Source organism: Drosophila tropicalis, unplaced genomic scaffold, assembly GCF_018151085.1.
Source record: "Drosophila tropicalis isolate 14030-0801.00 unplaced genomic scaffold, ASM1815108v1 contig_859, whole genome shotgun sequence".
NCBI classification, from domain to species: Eukaryota; Metazoa; Arthropoda; class Insecta; order Diptera; family Drosophilidae; genus Drosophila; species Drosophila tropicalis.
In genome coordinates, this window is record NW_027173353.1 from 5238135 (window position 1) to 5255368 (window position 17234).

Below are 17234 nucleotides of genomic sequence, written 5' to 3' on the forward strand. Positions count from 1 at the left end.
TAAATAATTAAAAATACAGATTTTTAATCTGTTCAACAAATAAGCAATGCAAATCTTACTGTTCTATCCACAAAGGATTTTCGGTTGTATTTAGATCCTCAATGATTTGTTTTTTAATCAGCGCCTCCTTACGACGTGTCTCAACGGGCACTGATAAATTCCAGTGCTTGAGACAACAACAGAGCACTATGAAGCTAATGACACCCACAAAGAGCACAATGACCAGGGCTACCAGTCCGGCAACAGCTAAATCGAATTCATCCTGCACAATGGCTATATAGGCGGGCACAACATTCTCAATGGCAAATCCGGCATAATAATCCTGTGCAAAAGCAATTCAAATTCAATTTGTAAAAACATTTAGTACAGATAGTTAAAAGAACTTACCTTCAGATAGTCGTAGTTTCGATCAATATCCTTGAGAATCTCATCGACAGGGGCAATTTGTTGGGTCTGTGGATCAACGGCATGGAAATACATATCACACCAGTCCATGCGTATGCGTCCAATTGAATCCAAATGGAATCGAATCTCATCCACAATGATGCGATGCTGTGTGGCATTACGTAATTCAGCAATAATCTCCTCCTGCTCATTGTACACTTCCTCCGGCGGACGAGAGAGTATGACACGCACCAGTTGAGTGCCATCAAATACCCAAATCTATGAAGGATTTTGAAATATTTTTCAATTCTTCTTCGATATTCTCTATCATTCTATGTTGATCTACTCACATTAACTTTTGTGCTAGCCGAACGTTGAGGTGCTTCCAATTCGCGTGCCATTATCTCTAGCTCGAACCTATCCTGATTGTATTCTGCCATTATGGTGTTTGCCGAAATCCGTCCGTCTTGTGAAATGGCAAATGGGCTGGGCACAATGGAACCTGTTGACTTGCTGGCACCAAATTTGTATAGATTCGAGGCAATAATCATATATTCTATTTTAGCATTCTTCCCGGCATCGGCATCTGTGGCATTGACTAGCGTTATGGCGGCATTCATTTGGGCATTGGCATTGACGCCGGCATAGTAAATTGATTTCTCGAATACGGGAGCATTATCATTGACATCCAGCACAGTGATGCCCACTTTGGCCACTGTGTTATCACGGTTCAGCGTCTTGATGGAGAAAGAGGCACGCTCCTCCTCCGATATATGCAAATCAGATTTAATGCTTGCCAATATATACAAAGTATAGGAATCAGTCTCCTCTCGATCAAGACTCTTGTTTGTGTATATATCGCCAGTTAATTTATCCACATAGAAGGCCCCATCCTCATTGCCAAGCAACATATAGTAGAATATATCCCGATTGTGTTTGCTACGTGATCCAGCTTGTATATGTCCAATTTTTACATCACGTCCGCTGTTCTCATTGATAGAAACTTTGTAGGGATTAGAGGCATCGGGGAATTCGGGACGATTCTCGTTAGCATCCACAATGCTGACGCTGAGCAGGCGAAGAGATTCAAAGGGCGGATTACCAGCATCTCGTGCTACCAGTATTATGTCATAGCTACACCAAAAAAAAAAAAAAAAAAAATGGTTGATTAATGTTTTTAAAGGGAATTCTATCTCGGTTCCACTTACTTGGCACGATTCTTGCGATTCAATTGCTGCCTGGCTCGCAGCTCTCCGGTGACCTCGTTGACTTTGAATTCAGACGTTTCTTGTACATTCTGATTGTTGACTTGCAGATGGTAGCTGATTTTGCCATTGTTTTCATCCGTATCGTTATCCAAAGCCTTGACAGTCAATAGCAGATAGTCCGGTTGAACAATATCGCCGGGTATCTCAATGGTGGCATTGGTCAATGCTGGTATCACAAATTCCGGTCGATGACGATTCACCTGAAGCACTGTGATTATGGCTTTGGCAATGCTCTCCATTGTGCCCGATCCCTGGGTGTCGCGAGCCGAGATGGTTAGCTCGTAGATGCCATGTTTGCCAGACAAACTCTGAGCTGGATATATGATACCCGATTGAGCATCCAATTTGAATAAAGCCAACTCGTTTCCTGCCGTTATAATGTAGCGCACATCACCATAAAGACCCTCATCGAGATCGGTAGCCTCCACTTGCAACAGAGCGGCGGGTGGCTGATAAGCTGCATTCTCAGCAACTGTGGAATTGTAGACTGGACGCGTGAAAACGGGTGGATTATCATTCACATCCAGTATGTTGATGTGGATCTGTAAGCAAAGCAGAAGAATTGATTGTCTTGAAAGTCGTATAGGAGAGTTTGACCTACCGTTGCTGTAGCTGATTTCTGTACTGTTGCTGGAGCCTTATCCTGTGCCACCACCGACAACGTTAGCTCTTTCAACTGCTCACGATCCAATATCGAGGCATTGGCCACCATCACATTGCCAGTGTAGGTATCGATTGTAAAGTATTTGTTATTCTCTCCAATTAGGGTATAAGTCAATTCTCCAAAAGCACCCACATCTGCATCATGGGCTTCCACTTTGCCGGCCACAGTCCCTTGTGGTGAATTCTCTGTTATATTAAAGAAATATTCCGCCTGGCTGAAATGCGGTTCATTGTCATTCAGATTGATAATGTCCACCACAATATCCGCTGTGGCTGTTAATGCCGGAACTCCTGTATCACTAACAGTGGCCATGAATTTCACCTCCTTGATGGCCTCGTAGTCCAAGCGGGCGGTAGTGAATATCACTCCTGTGGTATGGTTAATGGCAAAGTATTCATTCGCTGTGATATTGAACTCTCCAATACTAGAATCATCGTCGGTGGCCTGAAGAGTGGTGAGGATTGTACCTATTGGTTGCTCCTCAACCATTTGTAGCTTAATAACTGGCTGCTCAGGCGTCCAAGGGGCATTAAATCTCTGTAAAGATGAAGCCAAAGATGGATAGTTAGCTTGGTAAATTCTGTCGAACATTAATTTCTATTTTAAATTCTCTTTTGTTTTAATAGTTTACTAAATTGCCATACAATTGATATTCCCCGCCATGAACCCTGACATTTCATATAGCAAACTAAAGATCCTATTCATCAATGTCTTCTGCATGTTATATAAGGCAGCCGCTCTAAATATATACCGCCTATATGCCGATCTGCGTGAAGCTAAGACATTGATCAACAGTTCCAAGCAAGAACTTTGGATTCGACAGGCATTCATATTTCTGTTAATGGGTCTCATACTGTTACGTTTCGTTTTGTGCTTTGTGGGCCTTGCCTCGAATATTGTAGCCATGTGAGTTTTGAATGGGAGATCAATTAAAGGCATCAATTAATCTCACCATTCATTAATTAGCTATCCCATATTGACAAATGCTCAACCTGAAATGCTTCTGCCCACCATCATTGTGCAGTCCATTGATAATGTTATTCTTAACGTCTATGAGGTCATTTTGGGCTATGGCTGTCTAACCTATTTGTATCCCTATAGCTTGTCTCTCTTCATAGTGTTTCTTGCCAAGATGTCAATCAAAATAATTGGCAGCCTATCAATCCTGTAAGTTGAACTACATATAATTCAAACCTTCTAATATATCTTTCTAGAAATATTTATACAGATCAGCAGACACGTTTGATTGATCTGGCGGGTCCTAATCAAGATGGGAATAGTACTGAGCGGGACAGCATTAATGAATTTGAAATATCCAGTCAAAATTTTTAGCAATATTAAATTAAGTGGAATGATTCCTACCGGTGGTATTTTATTGACATCTATGATCTGAATGATCAGCAGACCTTTGCCCTGTTGCACATTGGGCGCGGTGCTGTCGGTGACCAGGACATTGATGCGCATCACAGCAAAGAGATTCCGATCAAGTTGTTTGTTGACCAACACCTTGCCATTGCGAGCAATGGCAAAGTATTCTTTGAATTGTTCATTATGTGGCAGTTCTTTGCCCTCCTTGTCGATGGCCGTGATGTCATCGGTGGCAGCGAATTCCAAGGCGTTGTGATTGGGCACATCCGGATCAAGAGCAATTAGAGTGTAGACCAATTGCCCAGTCGCTGCATCGGCACGGACCTCAGCATGTTGAGTAGGCGGCGCAAAGTAGGGATCCTTATCATTGCTGTTCTGAACATTAATGACCAGGGTTGCGGTACCCGTCAGACTCGGTGTTCCCAAGTCGGAGGCCTGCACCTGCAGCTGATAAGTGTTCCGTCTGTCGTAGTCCAATTTCCGCGACACGAAAATTTCACCAGTACGCTCATCAATACCGAAATCATCGAAGCTACCTTGCTGGATGCGATAGCGTAGTTCGGCATTCTTGCCTGTATCCAAATCGGTGGCCTGAACACGCTCCACACTCGTACCTATTTCGGAGTTTTCCTCGACTATAGCACTGTAGTTAAGCTGTTGGAAGCTGGGCGCATGGTTGTTGACATCACGCACAGTGATGTTAACGCCACAATTGGCCGTGAAACGACCATCATTGGCTTCCACCATAAAAATGAGTTGATCACTCTGCAGATTGGTAACATCCAGGCTGGCGTTCGGACGTATGCTAATCTGACCGCTCTGTTTGTCGATGGCAAATATACTTTCGATTTGTGGTGAACCAATAATCTTGTAACTAATGCTGGATAAGGAATCTGCGTCGCGTGCCTTGACCACCAGGGGTGAGTCGAATACCACAGAGCCTTCATCTACGCTGGCCCTGTACAAAGGACTCTCGCAAATGGGCGGCGAATCGTTGGCATCATTCACAGAGATACGCAGCGAGACAACAGATGTTTGACCCTGTCCATTGTCATCCGTGGCCTGAAAGATAAAATAAAAGATTTAGGTAAACAGCAAAAACATTGAAATCAAACAATGAAATCTGAATACCCTACACATTCTATATTACTTTAGACAATGTTAATTAAAGAGAAGGAATTCCTTTTCCAAAATTACATTGTGACTCAAAAGTATGCAATGGTTTTTAAAGTATACAAGTGATACATATTTTTTTCTACTCTCTTTTCTAAGAAATTCATCACATTTTTTCTCATAAAACGCACACGCACGGAATTACCTTGTAGGACAAAAAGTACGTGGTCTCCGTTTCGTAGTCCAGACACGTCTGTGGCATAGCCTTGCCACTGGCGGTTTTGTCGTCATTAGCAGACGCCGATGTTGCCTCCGGCATCTGCGTGATTAACGTATACTGTACGGTGGGCTCTGTGTTAATCTCTCGCGTCTCTGGCTCCGCTTCCATGGAAAGCATTTCCAGTCCAGCAAGACCGACAACATCTCCACCTATGAGGTCACGTCGTTGCCGCCTGTTGCTGGTCTGTGGCTGCTCCTCATGGCAATTGGCCAATGTAATAACGCCCGTTTGCTCGTTAACGTGGAACAGTTCGGCTCCAGTGCCCGAGAGACTATAGTGTATGCCCGCGTCCCCATAGCTGCCCGAATCCACATCCTTGGCTGTTATTGTTGTTATGTACTGACCCGGCAGAGCTGCTTCCGACACAGTAGCCGAGTAGCTCTCCTGGTCAAAGGTTGGCTTATTATCATTAGCATCCATCACGCTGACGGTTATAGTGGCTGTCGATGAGAGTTTTGGATTGGTATCGGTCTCCTCGGCAATAACCAAAACGATAAATTTCCTCTGATTGGGATTCTCATAGTCCAGAGTGCCATTGGCAACGCGTATATTGACCTGTGAGTAACCGGTGACCAGTTTCGGTTCCACATCAAACACTCCGGAAACATCATCGAGACGTAGAGCGAATTTCGAATTGATCCCCACATCGGCATCACTGACACTCATGTCCAAGGCCAGGGGAGTGCCAATCGGTGTGTTCTCGAGCAATGACACTGAATACTCCTTTTTGTTAAACTGCGGCGGTGAGTCATTCACATCACGAATGGTCACAGTGGCTTTGGCTGTGGCACTTGTCAGAGGATCATCGCTGGGCACTCCATTAACAACTTCACGGGCACGAATTAGTAATGATATCAGGCCAGTGGAATCTTCTAAAGCCTCACGGTCCAAGGGCTTGGCCGTACGCAGTTCCCCGCTGTGTGAATCCAATAGGAAGTAATCATTTGGATCTAAGGAAAACCACAACAAAAGTTATTAAAGCTCACAAAAAGTAATAACAATGAACTTACTTTCAAGCAAATCAAAAACAATCTTTCGTGGCTCTCCAGTGTCACCATCTCTGGCATGCACTGTGAGTACCAAAGTATTGATGGGACTGTCCTCATTGATCACTGTGGACAGTGATCCTTGGAAAACTGGTGGCTTGTCCTGCACATCCTTAACACGGGCCTCAAAGGTCGTCTGGGTCTTATGCACACCGTCGGTAGCTTCAATTTGGAAATGATAGATCATCCGTTGATTATAGTTCAAGGTGTCATTGAGAACCACAGCCGCCGTTAAAACTGTAGCCTCACGTGTTAGCAACTCCAAGCGGAATCTAATAAAATTTCCAAAATTAGATCAGAAATTATATTTAAATTTTATTTTGACTCACTTGCTGCAGGCCTCGGGACTTTGTTGCTGGGGCAAACATTTCAAATCCAAGCTGTCTCCAATGGTGTCGCGATCTTTAACCAATATGCCATTGAAAATGGTCGTACCCACCTTGGCATCTTCATTAACATCAGCTTCGTAGGGTGTCTAGAGATGTGACCACAGACAAATTGCAATAATTCAATTGACGATTCACGATTTAGTGTACTTACTTTCTGAAACTCTGGTGGATTATCATTTTCATCGAGGATGATAAATGTGATGGGTTGTTCCACCTTATTATCCTGTTCTGATTCCCCCGAAGGATTCACACGATCCCGTATGGAAACCAGAAATGATAGACTATCAGTTTCTTCGCGATCCAAGGGTTTGATTAGGGTAATGTTTCCTGATACTGGGTCCACGCTGAAGCGATCCGACCCTAGGGCACCGAAAGTGACATTACTACCTTCGGGATCGTAGCCTTCGAGACGAAAGACCACAGTGCCCACCGGAACGTTCTCGTACAGGACAATATTATTGAGTCTCTGGGTAAATACAGGTGGCAAATTTGTCATGCCAAGCGTCGAGGATGTTGTGGATGGAGATTCGTCTTGTATTCCACTGACCAAGGCCAGGCAGCTCAGGATGTAGATGCAGATCATAATCTTTATCATTTGCAAAGATTCCCTCATTTTGAAGGCTAAACGAAATTAATAGGAAATTTGAAAATTGTGTTAAGAACTTTGTTGATTTTTGCACGGCGTTCAAAAAAACAAACAAATTACTAAAAAACAAAAAAAAATCCTGTTAACTTTATGTGATTTTGTTACTGTTTTGTTGGTCATTTGTTGCGTAAACAAACAACAAAGATAAATTAAATTTCATGCTGAAAATTCAATTAGCTGACAACGCACACACATACACACACACACACACACAAAATATATAATGTATATAGAATGCTGGGGGGCCAGAAACAACAAAACAACAGGAACAACAACAATGATGATGACCATGATGATGATGGCCATAACAATATAACGACGATGATGACAAGCAACAACAACACCAACAACAGCAACAGCAACATTGTGGCAAATGGTGTGGATGGTCGCTAAGAGAAACTGGAGGGAAGGGTCAGTAAATCGTCGCTTAAAGGCGCCTTGTCCGGCACGCACGCATGACCCCCCAGCAGCATAAAATAAGAGCCAACAGCATCAGCAGCAGCAAGGAGCAGGAGTAGAGGAGCAAACGCAACCGGCATGCGGGACTGGACCAGAGCCAAGTCTGGCTGCTGGCTGTTAGCTGTTGGCTGGTATCTGGCAACCAGCAGGCCGAACTACATTTAACCACACAAACAAAACGGTAATAGGAACAGGAGCAGCACAAGCCAATTAGTTATGCATAAAAGCTCGACTAAATATTTTCCAGTTGTCTCTGTATATGTGTGTGTGCGTGTGGGTGACGTATACAGATATCCTTTTGTGTGTGTGTGTGTCCATAAATAACCCATTTCCCAGTCGGTTGCGTGACCATAAACCGAACCGATTTTAAGGTTCGTACGGGTTTTTGTTTTTAGTCTCTCGGTTTATCTATGCCAGAGCTCAACTTATGACCCCCACCTGAATCCATGGGGCAACATGTTGCCTACATAGTAATGCTCAATGCCCCAATTTAATTTTCAAATACCCTGATACACTAAACTTTTATATTTTCACCTTTTTTTGCAAAAACTTTCTAGGAGAGTTATGAACGTGACAATTTACTGGCCATTGGCGACGTTTATGAAATACTATTCACTGACATATTTTGAGGTCATCACAAAAAAAAAATAATCTTATGAGAGATTTTAAAAAATAATTTTGAATTCTTAAATTCACTTAAGTATAATCTGAAGCGTTTTGTGCTATCTTTAAAAATGCGAATTAAACCTAAAACTAGATCCAACATGTAAAATCTCTATCAGAAAGGTTTTTCTTTCATTTAGTATGCGATCAGTGAAAGATTGGATGTAAAATCGGATTGCTATATCTTGGAAGACATGCTAAAACTGACATTGGAGGTTCTTTAATATCTATTTATTGTTATAGTTATGGTCCATTTGATTGTAAGGACTTTTATAGAAAGAGAAATACCCTTAACATTCTTGCCAGTTGGGTCATTTTATGCATAGATTCAATTCACAAATTCAACTGGTTGCCACTGAGTTTAGTGAATTCTGTTAGTTTTTGGTTGCATCAGTTTCTGTTGTTGTTTCCATGGGACTGACATGTGTGTTTGTGTGTGTTGGATGTGGGTATGTATGTTATGTATCGTTTATGGTTAGTTTACTGGCCCTGTGTGGTTGATGTATGAACCATGTCATGAGTTTACTGGACCTACATTCAATGGACAGTTGATTAAAACTATGCAAAGTAAATTTATATTTATACATAAGCTTAAATCATATTGCCACATGAATAAATTGTTCATATACATATTCAGATTTGTGGTGTGTCTGTATGCATGTGTGTGTGTGCGTTAATCCATAGGGTATTATGTGTGTAGAAACGTGTCTAGAAAACCTCATCAAACTAATTGGATTCAAAAGTAATTCATATGCTGCATAAATAAGTTTGAAAATCAGCAACAAAATAATATTCCCCACACTTTATTATCACTTTCCTTTGCAAGTTTATTATGTCAATGTTCAATTTCCATCCATCAATTTGGCCTCATTTCAATTATTTGGCATGTACACAAAACATATAGGAGGATATATCGTATATGTTGTTTATCTTTCCTCTTTGCCTCTCATGTTTGTCGATTCAACGCAACCTGTTGATGGATATTTGCCCCCTTTTATTCAACAAAGTAAAAATTTAACCCTTTTTTTGGTTGGTTGGAGGAGGGTCGGTGAAAAAAGTCATAAAACGCTGTCAAATTTATTCTCTTTTATATTATATATGTACATATATATCTATATATGTCTATGCAGATGTGTGTATTTCATTCTTTTTGCATAAGGACGAGCACAAGGATGATGCTGAGGAGTGCTGAGCAAACTTTTTTATGCTCGGGCAAATCGTTGATGCATATTGGCCTCGCTTCGTTTGGGGTTTTGACTCAACTCACTTTGGGCGCCATGCCAAACATAATAAATCATATTTATTTAAAGTAAATTGTATTCCTTCACTTGGTATTTGTCTGTTTTCGTATGTGTGTGTGTGTTTGTGTATCTGTGCCCAGTTCAAATAATAATTGAATTATGTACGCTTAAAAATATAAAAATTGCCCCCAAGTCAAGGGGCTAATGCTTAAAAGTTGTTTTGTCCTTTATCCATGAAGAATTTTTCTTGACTTCACTTGACTGACTTACTGGCTTAATAACTCACTGACTGACTGGCTGACTGACTGACTGTCGCGTTAAGTCAAAAACTTTATAAAACATTGAAAAACTTCTCGTATTTGCTTTTGTCTCCCCTTCATGCTAAAAGGAGTTTCATTCTCAAAAGGCGAATTAAGTGTACTTGAAAAGTCCTTTAAAATAATATCCTAGATGGTCTTGTACTTTCTATCATTACACAATAATTATTTAACCATTTAGCAACATTTATTACGAAAACCAATGCGTCTTGCGTTTAACAAAAGAAACTAATTATCAATAGTATTATCATCTAGTTATAAAAAGTCTACCTTTTAGTCGGAGAAAGCTATAATAGTTTCTCGTTCCTTCACAAAATCTCTGTTTTTGTTGACTCAATAAACAGACTCAGCCAGAAAGTAAGAGGTAAGACAGAAACTAAGAGAGAGAGAGAGAGAGAAAGAGTAACTTTATAATCTTGAATGCTTTGGAGTGTAGCTTTTGGTGCTTCCGCTATTTTATTTGCCAAGTTTTGGCATAATAAAAATGTCAAACTCCTTATGCTGTCGCTTGTAATACATCTTATTCATAAAATGTCCTTTGGTATGTGTTTTTTTCTTCTGCTTTGCCCTCTTTCTTTTATTTCACTTACAGCATCCTGGCTTTGTCCTGTCCCCATCCTTACCCGTCCTCTCTGGCCTAGCTCATTTCCTCTGGGCTCCTCGTCGCTCTATTCTGCGTGGCAGTTTTTGTGTGTGTGTGTGCAACATTTGTTATGGCTGATGATGATATCGTGTGCGAGTTCACAAAGTGCTCCACTTAAATATGCTATGTAAATCACCTGCCTCACCCATCTCCCTTTCTCTCGCTGCCTCTTTCTGTATAGAATCCCCTCAGTTGTGCGTGTCAGTGGCGTCATTTGCTTTATGTCTTGCAGTTTGTTCGACGACCCAAGGCGACGACGACGACGACGATGACGATGCCGATGAAGGCGACGTCAAGCCATGGCTCTGCCAGATTCTATTTAAACAGCATTAAATATCTCCAGTTGCTGCTTGGCCTTATCGCAGCTTTGCCTTCAGTCGCACCATCATCAAAAAAAAAAAACGACCTCTTTTCTCTTACCCCTCCAGCGCTCGGCTTGTTGTTGTCCTGCTGCTCCTTGCTCATCCCTGTGGCAACACCTTGGAAATCTTCTTCAACATTTCTTTCGCTCGTATTTAAATTGCTCTTTTTTTTCATTTTTGTTGCTTATTTTATTTACACCGTCTGTTTTATTCGTTCCCATTTCCCCCCTTCTTCCTTTCTTTACGTTTTGTGCATTTTTTCTGTTTTTTTTTTTTTTTTCAGTTGTTTTTTGGTTTGGCTTGCTTTTTTCTTAATTTATTCATAAGCCTGGTGGCAAGCCTGGCATGGCCCACTTCTTGAGTGGGGCAACATCATTACTATTACCCATGCAGGGCACACACACACACACACAGACACACATGCTGCTGTCCTGGACTGCCCCTGCCCCCCACAGTCCTGTCGTGGCAACCACGTGCGTGCGGCAACCATCGTAATTCAACCTGTGCCGCCTGTTTGTTTGGGATCCCACCAAGTCAACTTCTCCGAAGCAAATTCTATGGGGTGTGTGCCCACTGCCTTACATACATATATCTTCTCCTGCCTGTCCTCCTGTCTCCTCCTTCTGGCTCGCGCCACTTGCCGCCACACCTCACACCATGCCGCATAATTATGCCTAGGCAACATTTCCTCTTCTAGCCTCCGAATACACATACACGCAGAAAATTAATTAATTCTGCGTTCATCAGAAGAAATTTTTGAGTTTTTCGTTTAACCTTTATTGTAAAATTTAAATTTCGTTTATTATTTACTTAAACGAAATGAAAACAAGTGCAACATTATTTATCAAACATTTGAATAAAGGTGTTTTATAATATTTTTGAATAACTTGCTTAAAACAAAACAATAAACATTATCGAACGTACTTTGAAAGCATTTCTTTCAGTGTACTCATTACGCATTCAAAACACTTGTGACAGTTTAACAAATTCGGAATTTAAATTGCACTTGCACTTAACTAAGCCCAAAAGGAACAAGAGGGCGAGAGGAGACTACCTACCTACCTAGGAGGCAAACAGGATCCCCTCAGTTGATTCTGTGGTGTGTGGCACCTGTTGGCCTGAAATCTGTAACTTTCATGAATCGGTATCTAAGTATCTACATAAATCTGTGTGTGTGTGTGTGTGTGTGTGTGAGTGTTTGAGTGTACGTGTGTGCGCCGTATCTAAGCTGTTAATCGTTATCGTCGAGTTTTGGGGAGCTTTACTCATGTTTGTTATGACAGTCGCTTAATTTTCGCAATCCTCTTCATAATTATAAGGCAAAGCAAAGCAAAAGCAAAGCAGAACGTGACGGAAACTTTTCTTCTGCTTGTTTGGGAAAAGCTTAAGAAAAGCCAAAAAAGCAACGCCACGAGTTGCGAGTTATTATCAAGTTTTTTTTTCAGCAGTCTCCCAGAGACTTCTTTCCCCTTCTGTTTTCTGTTTTTGTCTTCCCGAAGCCATTGTTGTTTTTCCCACGCGTATTAAGTGGGCACAGGACTCTAACCAAAGACCCAACCCACCTACCAGGTGGGCCAGCAGTCAGTCAGCCTGTAGAAACTCAAACTCCAAACTGGCAACTGCCAACTGAATACTCCAAACTGGAACTTAAAAATGCTGTGCCAAAATGAAATTAAAATTGTTTTTTTTTTTCTTTCACTTGCTCTGGTGCTTTTTATCTTTTTTCTTTTGTGTTTTTTTTTTCCTGTTTTCTTCTTCCCTTGCTGGGGGTAGTTTGTTATTGTCTGTCTGCATATTGAAGAACGTTAAACAGTTGGGGCCGTCGATTGCTCCTGCAGCTTCTTTAGCCCCGCCCTCTCTGGTAGAAGTTTAAATTGGTTTTATGTTAAAGCCAAATGAGTGAGACTCCTCCGGCTTCGTCAATCGGGAGGCAAGGATGAGTAGATGAATTCTTTTTTTTTTTTTGCCAGTTGAGCGCCCGGAAATGAAATTTCTTCTGAATTCTTATTTTTTTCTCCCCTAGCCTCTTCTTTACCCACTCAACACTCACACTGGCTGTTTTTATACCCTTGCTTAGAGGGTAAATAAATTTGCAGAGCAAATTACAAATTAAGAAACAATCCTTCAGTTAGCTATGGCTAAGAACTGCTACACGATTCCTTAATGATTGCTTGACTAAACCACTTTACTAAGACCAACTAAAAACCTGCAAGGGTATAAATACTTCGACACGACCAAATTTTAGGCCGACGCACGGGTTTTTATACCATACACCCATAGGGTGAAATGGTATATTAAAGTCGCCAAAATGTATGTAACAGGCAGAAGGAAGCTTCTCCGACCCTATAAAGTATATATATTCTTGATCAGGATCAACAGCCGAGTCGATCTAGCCATGTCCGTCTGTCCGTCCGTCCGTCCGTCCGTCCGTCCGTCCGTCCGTCCGTCCGTCCGTCCGTCCGTCCGTCTGTATGAACACGCAGATCTCGGAGACTATAAGAGCTAGAGCCACCAAATTTGGTATGTATACTCGTGTAGTATGCACATGTTCAGCATTAATTGGAATTTCGGCCACGCCCCCTTACGCCCCCAGGAATCACATAAAACTGTTTTTCTTAAAAAGTATGACAGCTAGAGACATCAAATTTAGTTTGTATACCCGATTAGTTAGTGCGCAGAAATTAACTGTTCAAACTTTTTGCCACGCCCCCTTACGCCCCCAGGAATCACACAAAACTGTTTTTCTTAAAAAGTATAATAGCTAGAGACATCAAATTTAGTTTATATGCTCGTTTAGTTAGCGCGCAGAAACTAATTGTTTAAACTTTTTGCCGCGCCCCCTTCCGCCCCCGGAATTTACATAAAAGTGATTTCCTTAAAAACTATGATAGCTACCGACATCAAATTTAGTATGTAGACTAGCTTAATAGACGCGCAGATATTGGCTATTTAAACATTTTGCCACGCCCACTTCCGCCCCTGTAAATTAAACAAAACTGATTTTATCAAAAACTAACAAAGCTAAAGTCACCAAATTTAGTATGTATACTGGCATAGTATGCGCGGAGAATTTATATATTTTCACATTTTGCCACGCCCACTTCCGCCTCCATAATTTAGAAAAAACCGATTTCCTCCTGTAGTTTTTTGACTATCGCATTTAAATTTGGCAGACTAATTTATCTTATCTATTTCTACCAAACTACCAAATTTTATTGAAATCGGACTAGAAACATGTAAAATATGCGTATGAACGTATTTTACTACGCGGTCCACAAGGCCAGAATTGGACGTTGGCTAGTAGCGGCGCTAGAGTGCTCGTGTGTTTGTAGAGTGAGCGAGATAGCACATAGTATAAGACATGTAAAAACAATTTAATAGACATACATTTGGTCTTCGAAATTTGAAATATTTGTTTCACCAGGTGTATGGTATACCCAAGTCGACGAGTCGACTTACTTGCTTCATTTTCTTTATATTTTGCTTGATTTTTATTTTATTATTATTGTTTGTTGTTATTCTTGTTCTTTGCTTTGCTAACTGCTTTTGACGAGTGGACCGCTTAAGTTTGACTGCTTGTCAAAGACAGCAGCAAATGTTTTGATATATTTCAAGTACTTGACAATATGAGAGAAAGAAAGCTGAACGATGCTGAGTTGAGATGGGCTGGGCTGAGCTAAGAGGGCCTTCTTTTAGATCCAAGGCACAGAAGTTGAACCTGTCCGAGGATGAGGATCAGGCCCAGGCCCAGGCCGAGGCCCATGCCAAGCCCTTACCCAGCAGGCCCCATCGAAATAGATGGGTGACGCTCAAAATAAATGACTGTTATATATTAGGCCAGCTTACTGTCAGCCAGGAGGCCAGGCGGGGTTCGGCTTTTGGTCGTATCTTAAAATTTCATCCAATTGACGAAATGATGAAATTAATGCTGATAAAAATGGTTAAACATAAATTTTTCCGAGCACACCATGCAGTCTCACACATTTCTTTTATATATTTTGTAACTTTTTTTCTCAGCCAGCTTGTCATTTGCAAGGTTAAATGTTTGTTTATGTTCCAAACTCTCGGGCTCCCTCATATTTCTAATGCAAGCGCTTTCCTTCCTTGGTTTTCCTTTCATTTTTTTTTTTTTAAACTACATTGTAAGCCTATTGTTCTGTGGCGCAAATTCCTCTTGGGGGCACCATTGAGATTTCACAGCTTTGTTCAGGTTTTAGTCTCGGCAACTACAGCCCTAAATCGCAATGCCATTACCAGCAACTGGCAACACAACAGCAACTGCCGGCTTAACCATTGCCGCTTCAACACTTTTGTCTCTGAATTTGTGGGTGGTAAGCGAAATCTAACCAACTAACAACAATGCAATTGGATTCGTAATGTGCATAAGAGTAAACGAGATGGAGCTTAAGATAATGGATAGGTACAGGGTACACTATATACATATATATGTATGTAGGTGTGTGGTAGTGGGCGGCCACTAATAACATGACAAACTAAATGCAATTCAAGAACCAACCAAGACGTCTATTGCATACCCTTCATACATTTTATGGGTATTTACAATTTGTCATGAGTATAGAAATAGATTCTTTCCAAAATAGCACTGTAGCATTTGTTTGAAATACCCTATCGAGTTGACAACAAACACAAAACTTATAAGCCTATGGGCTTGACCGCCACCTCTTTGCCTCCTATCGATTTCCTTTTGGTTGCTGCCATTATATTTGTTAATCTAGAGTGGTGCACATGGAGATTAAACAGACTTTGGTTGCATCTACTTTAGGGCATTGATATTATAATGAATGTGTATGTGTGGATGGAGGAGTATTCCAGCCTTCTATGTACTCGATACATACATATACCATACGCACCTGGCCTGGTCTGGTGGTCTGGTTTGGTCGGGTCTGGTCGATAGGAGACGGCAGGCATGAGTTCCAGGCAGTGAAGCGGGCACGTTTCAGGAAGCACTTAAAATATTTGTGCACGCATGACTGATGATGGGACTACGTACCTCTCTGGAGGAGGCTCGCCTCCTACCAGATGCTAGAGTTTTTCGAAAAGTGGGCAAAGGCGGAATGGGGCTTGGCATGGTGTAGAATTTAAGCAAGATACAAGTTCATTGAGGAGGAGTACTCGTACATACATCCATACATGTATGTAGCTACTGTATATGTATTTGTTAGTATGTATGTACATATGTATATGTGTATACAATATTTTATGCGTTTGCTCTTCGGTTGGTTTGTTTGTTTGTTTATTGTACGTGCCCCAAATACCACCCACATAATTATGCCTTGACTCGAGTCTGGTGTATTTTCATTTCATCTACCTTGTAAAATTATTGAACGTCGTATGCCCGCAAAAACCAGAGCTACATAGTTATACATACAGGCACTCTCGAATAACTGAAATGCCATTGTAAAAGTCAAAGAATTAATTGGCTCCAATGCGGCTCAACTGGCAAAAAGCAAACGTGGCTAAACTATGACAAATACATATTTATTCCATTTGAAAGCATTCTACAAATAGTTAAATTTGATATCCAACACCAATTATAATCGGCTTATTAAAAGAAAATCGTGGGGACCTCCCTCTCCCCTCCCAGCAAGAGAGATTAAAGGATGCTAGAAATATCTAAATTTTAGGCTACTTTTCGACCCATTTAGTAAGTACAGACATTATTTTCACATTGTTTTGTTTGTTGGTTAATAGAAAATTATAAATTTATCATGAAATATGATCTGACCCATATCATTGAGCCAAGACAAAACAATCACGTAGATATACAAATATATACTTATATTCCGTTGATACTGCGAGATGGCGCGTGATTTTATTATTTATATCTATATGTACATATATATATATATACCACAAATTGCACAAAGCTTTGCTTGAGATTTGACTTCATTTTGTGACTTTTTATCAATTTTCCCGGTTGCTTGTTTTGCCCACACTCAACTTGAGTGAAAGGGGAGCAAACGCGAATCAGTTGAGAACATTTAATGCAGACAACAAGAGACTCAACGATGAGATCGACTTGAGAGATACCCTAAACAAAATCACTGAAACAAGCTGAACTGATGTGAGAAAGTGGTAACTATTACTCCATTCCCCTCCAGCTGAAATTTGAGAAAATGTGAACATATAATTTTTGTCTGGCAAAGCCCTAAGAGAATTACATGACAGCTACAATAACAGCAATGACAAAGAAGAATAAGTAGTAGAAGAAGAAGCAGAAGAAGCAGCTCGGAAGTGGTTCACAAAATATATAGAGAAATGAAAGAAATAAGCGCTATTATCGTTATTACGTGAGCAAAATAGCCAACGAAAGTAAGTAGCAAGAACAACAACCAAGACAACAGCAACAGCAACAATAACAACATCAACA

General features: G+C 41.0%; 2 protein-coding genes across 4 annotated transcripts in view; one reads left to right on the top strand and one right to left on the bottom strand.

The window, feature by feature from the left end:
- The window catches only part of Cad87A (cadherin-87A), a 51668-nt gene that overhangs the window by 1281 nt on the left and 33153 nt on the right, over positions 1-17234 (bottom strand). For all 3 annotated transcript variants that reach the window (XM_068296188.1, XM_068296187.1, XM_068296186.1), the window contains 10 exons: positions 6664-7133; positions 6453-6598; positions 6088-6395; positions 5003-6027; positions 3679-4746; positions 2254-2853; positions 1593-2194; positions 735-1518; positions 388-663; positions 60-322 (listed from right to left, as the gene is read on the bottom strand). In XM_068296188.1, coding sequence (XP_068152289.1) covers positions 60-322; positions 388-663; positions 735-1518; positions 1593-2194; positions 2254-2853; positions 3679-4746; positions 5003-6027; positions 6088-6395; positions 6453-6598; positions 6664-7125 — 5534 coding nt within the window. In that variant the 5' untranslated portion in view covers positions 7126-7133. The remainder of the gene's footprint in view (positions 1-59; positions 323-387; positions 664-734; positions 1519-1592; positions 2195-2253; positions 2854-3678; positions 4747-5002; positions 6028-6087; positions 6396-6452; positions 6599-6663; positions 7134-17234) is intronic.
- LOC137581831 (uncharacterized) lies at positions 2876-4740 on the top strand. Its single transcript, XM_068296189.1, has 3 exons — positions 2876-3222; positions 3283-3483; positions 3531-4740. The coding sequence occupies exons 1-3, from the start codon at positions 2978-2980 to the stop codon at positions 3646-3648; spliced, it is 564 nt and encodes a 187-aa protein (XP_068152290.1). The 5' UTR covers positions 2876-2977; the 3' UTR covers positions 3649-4740.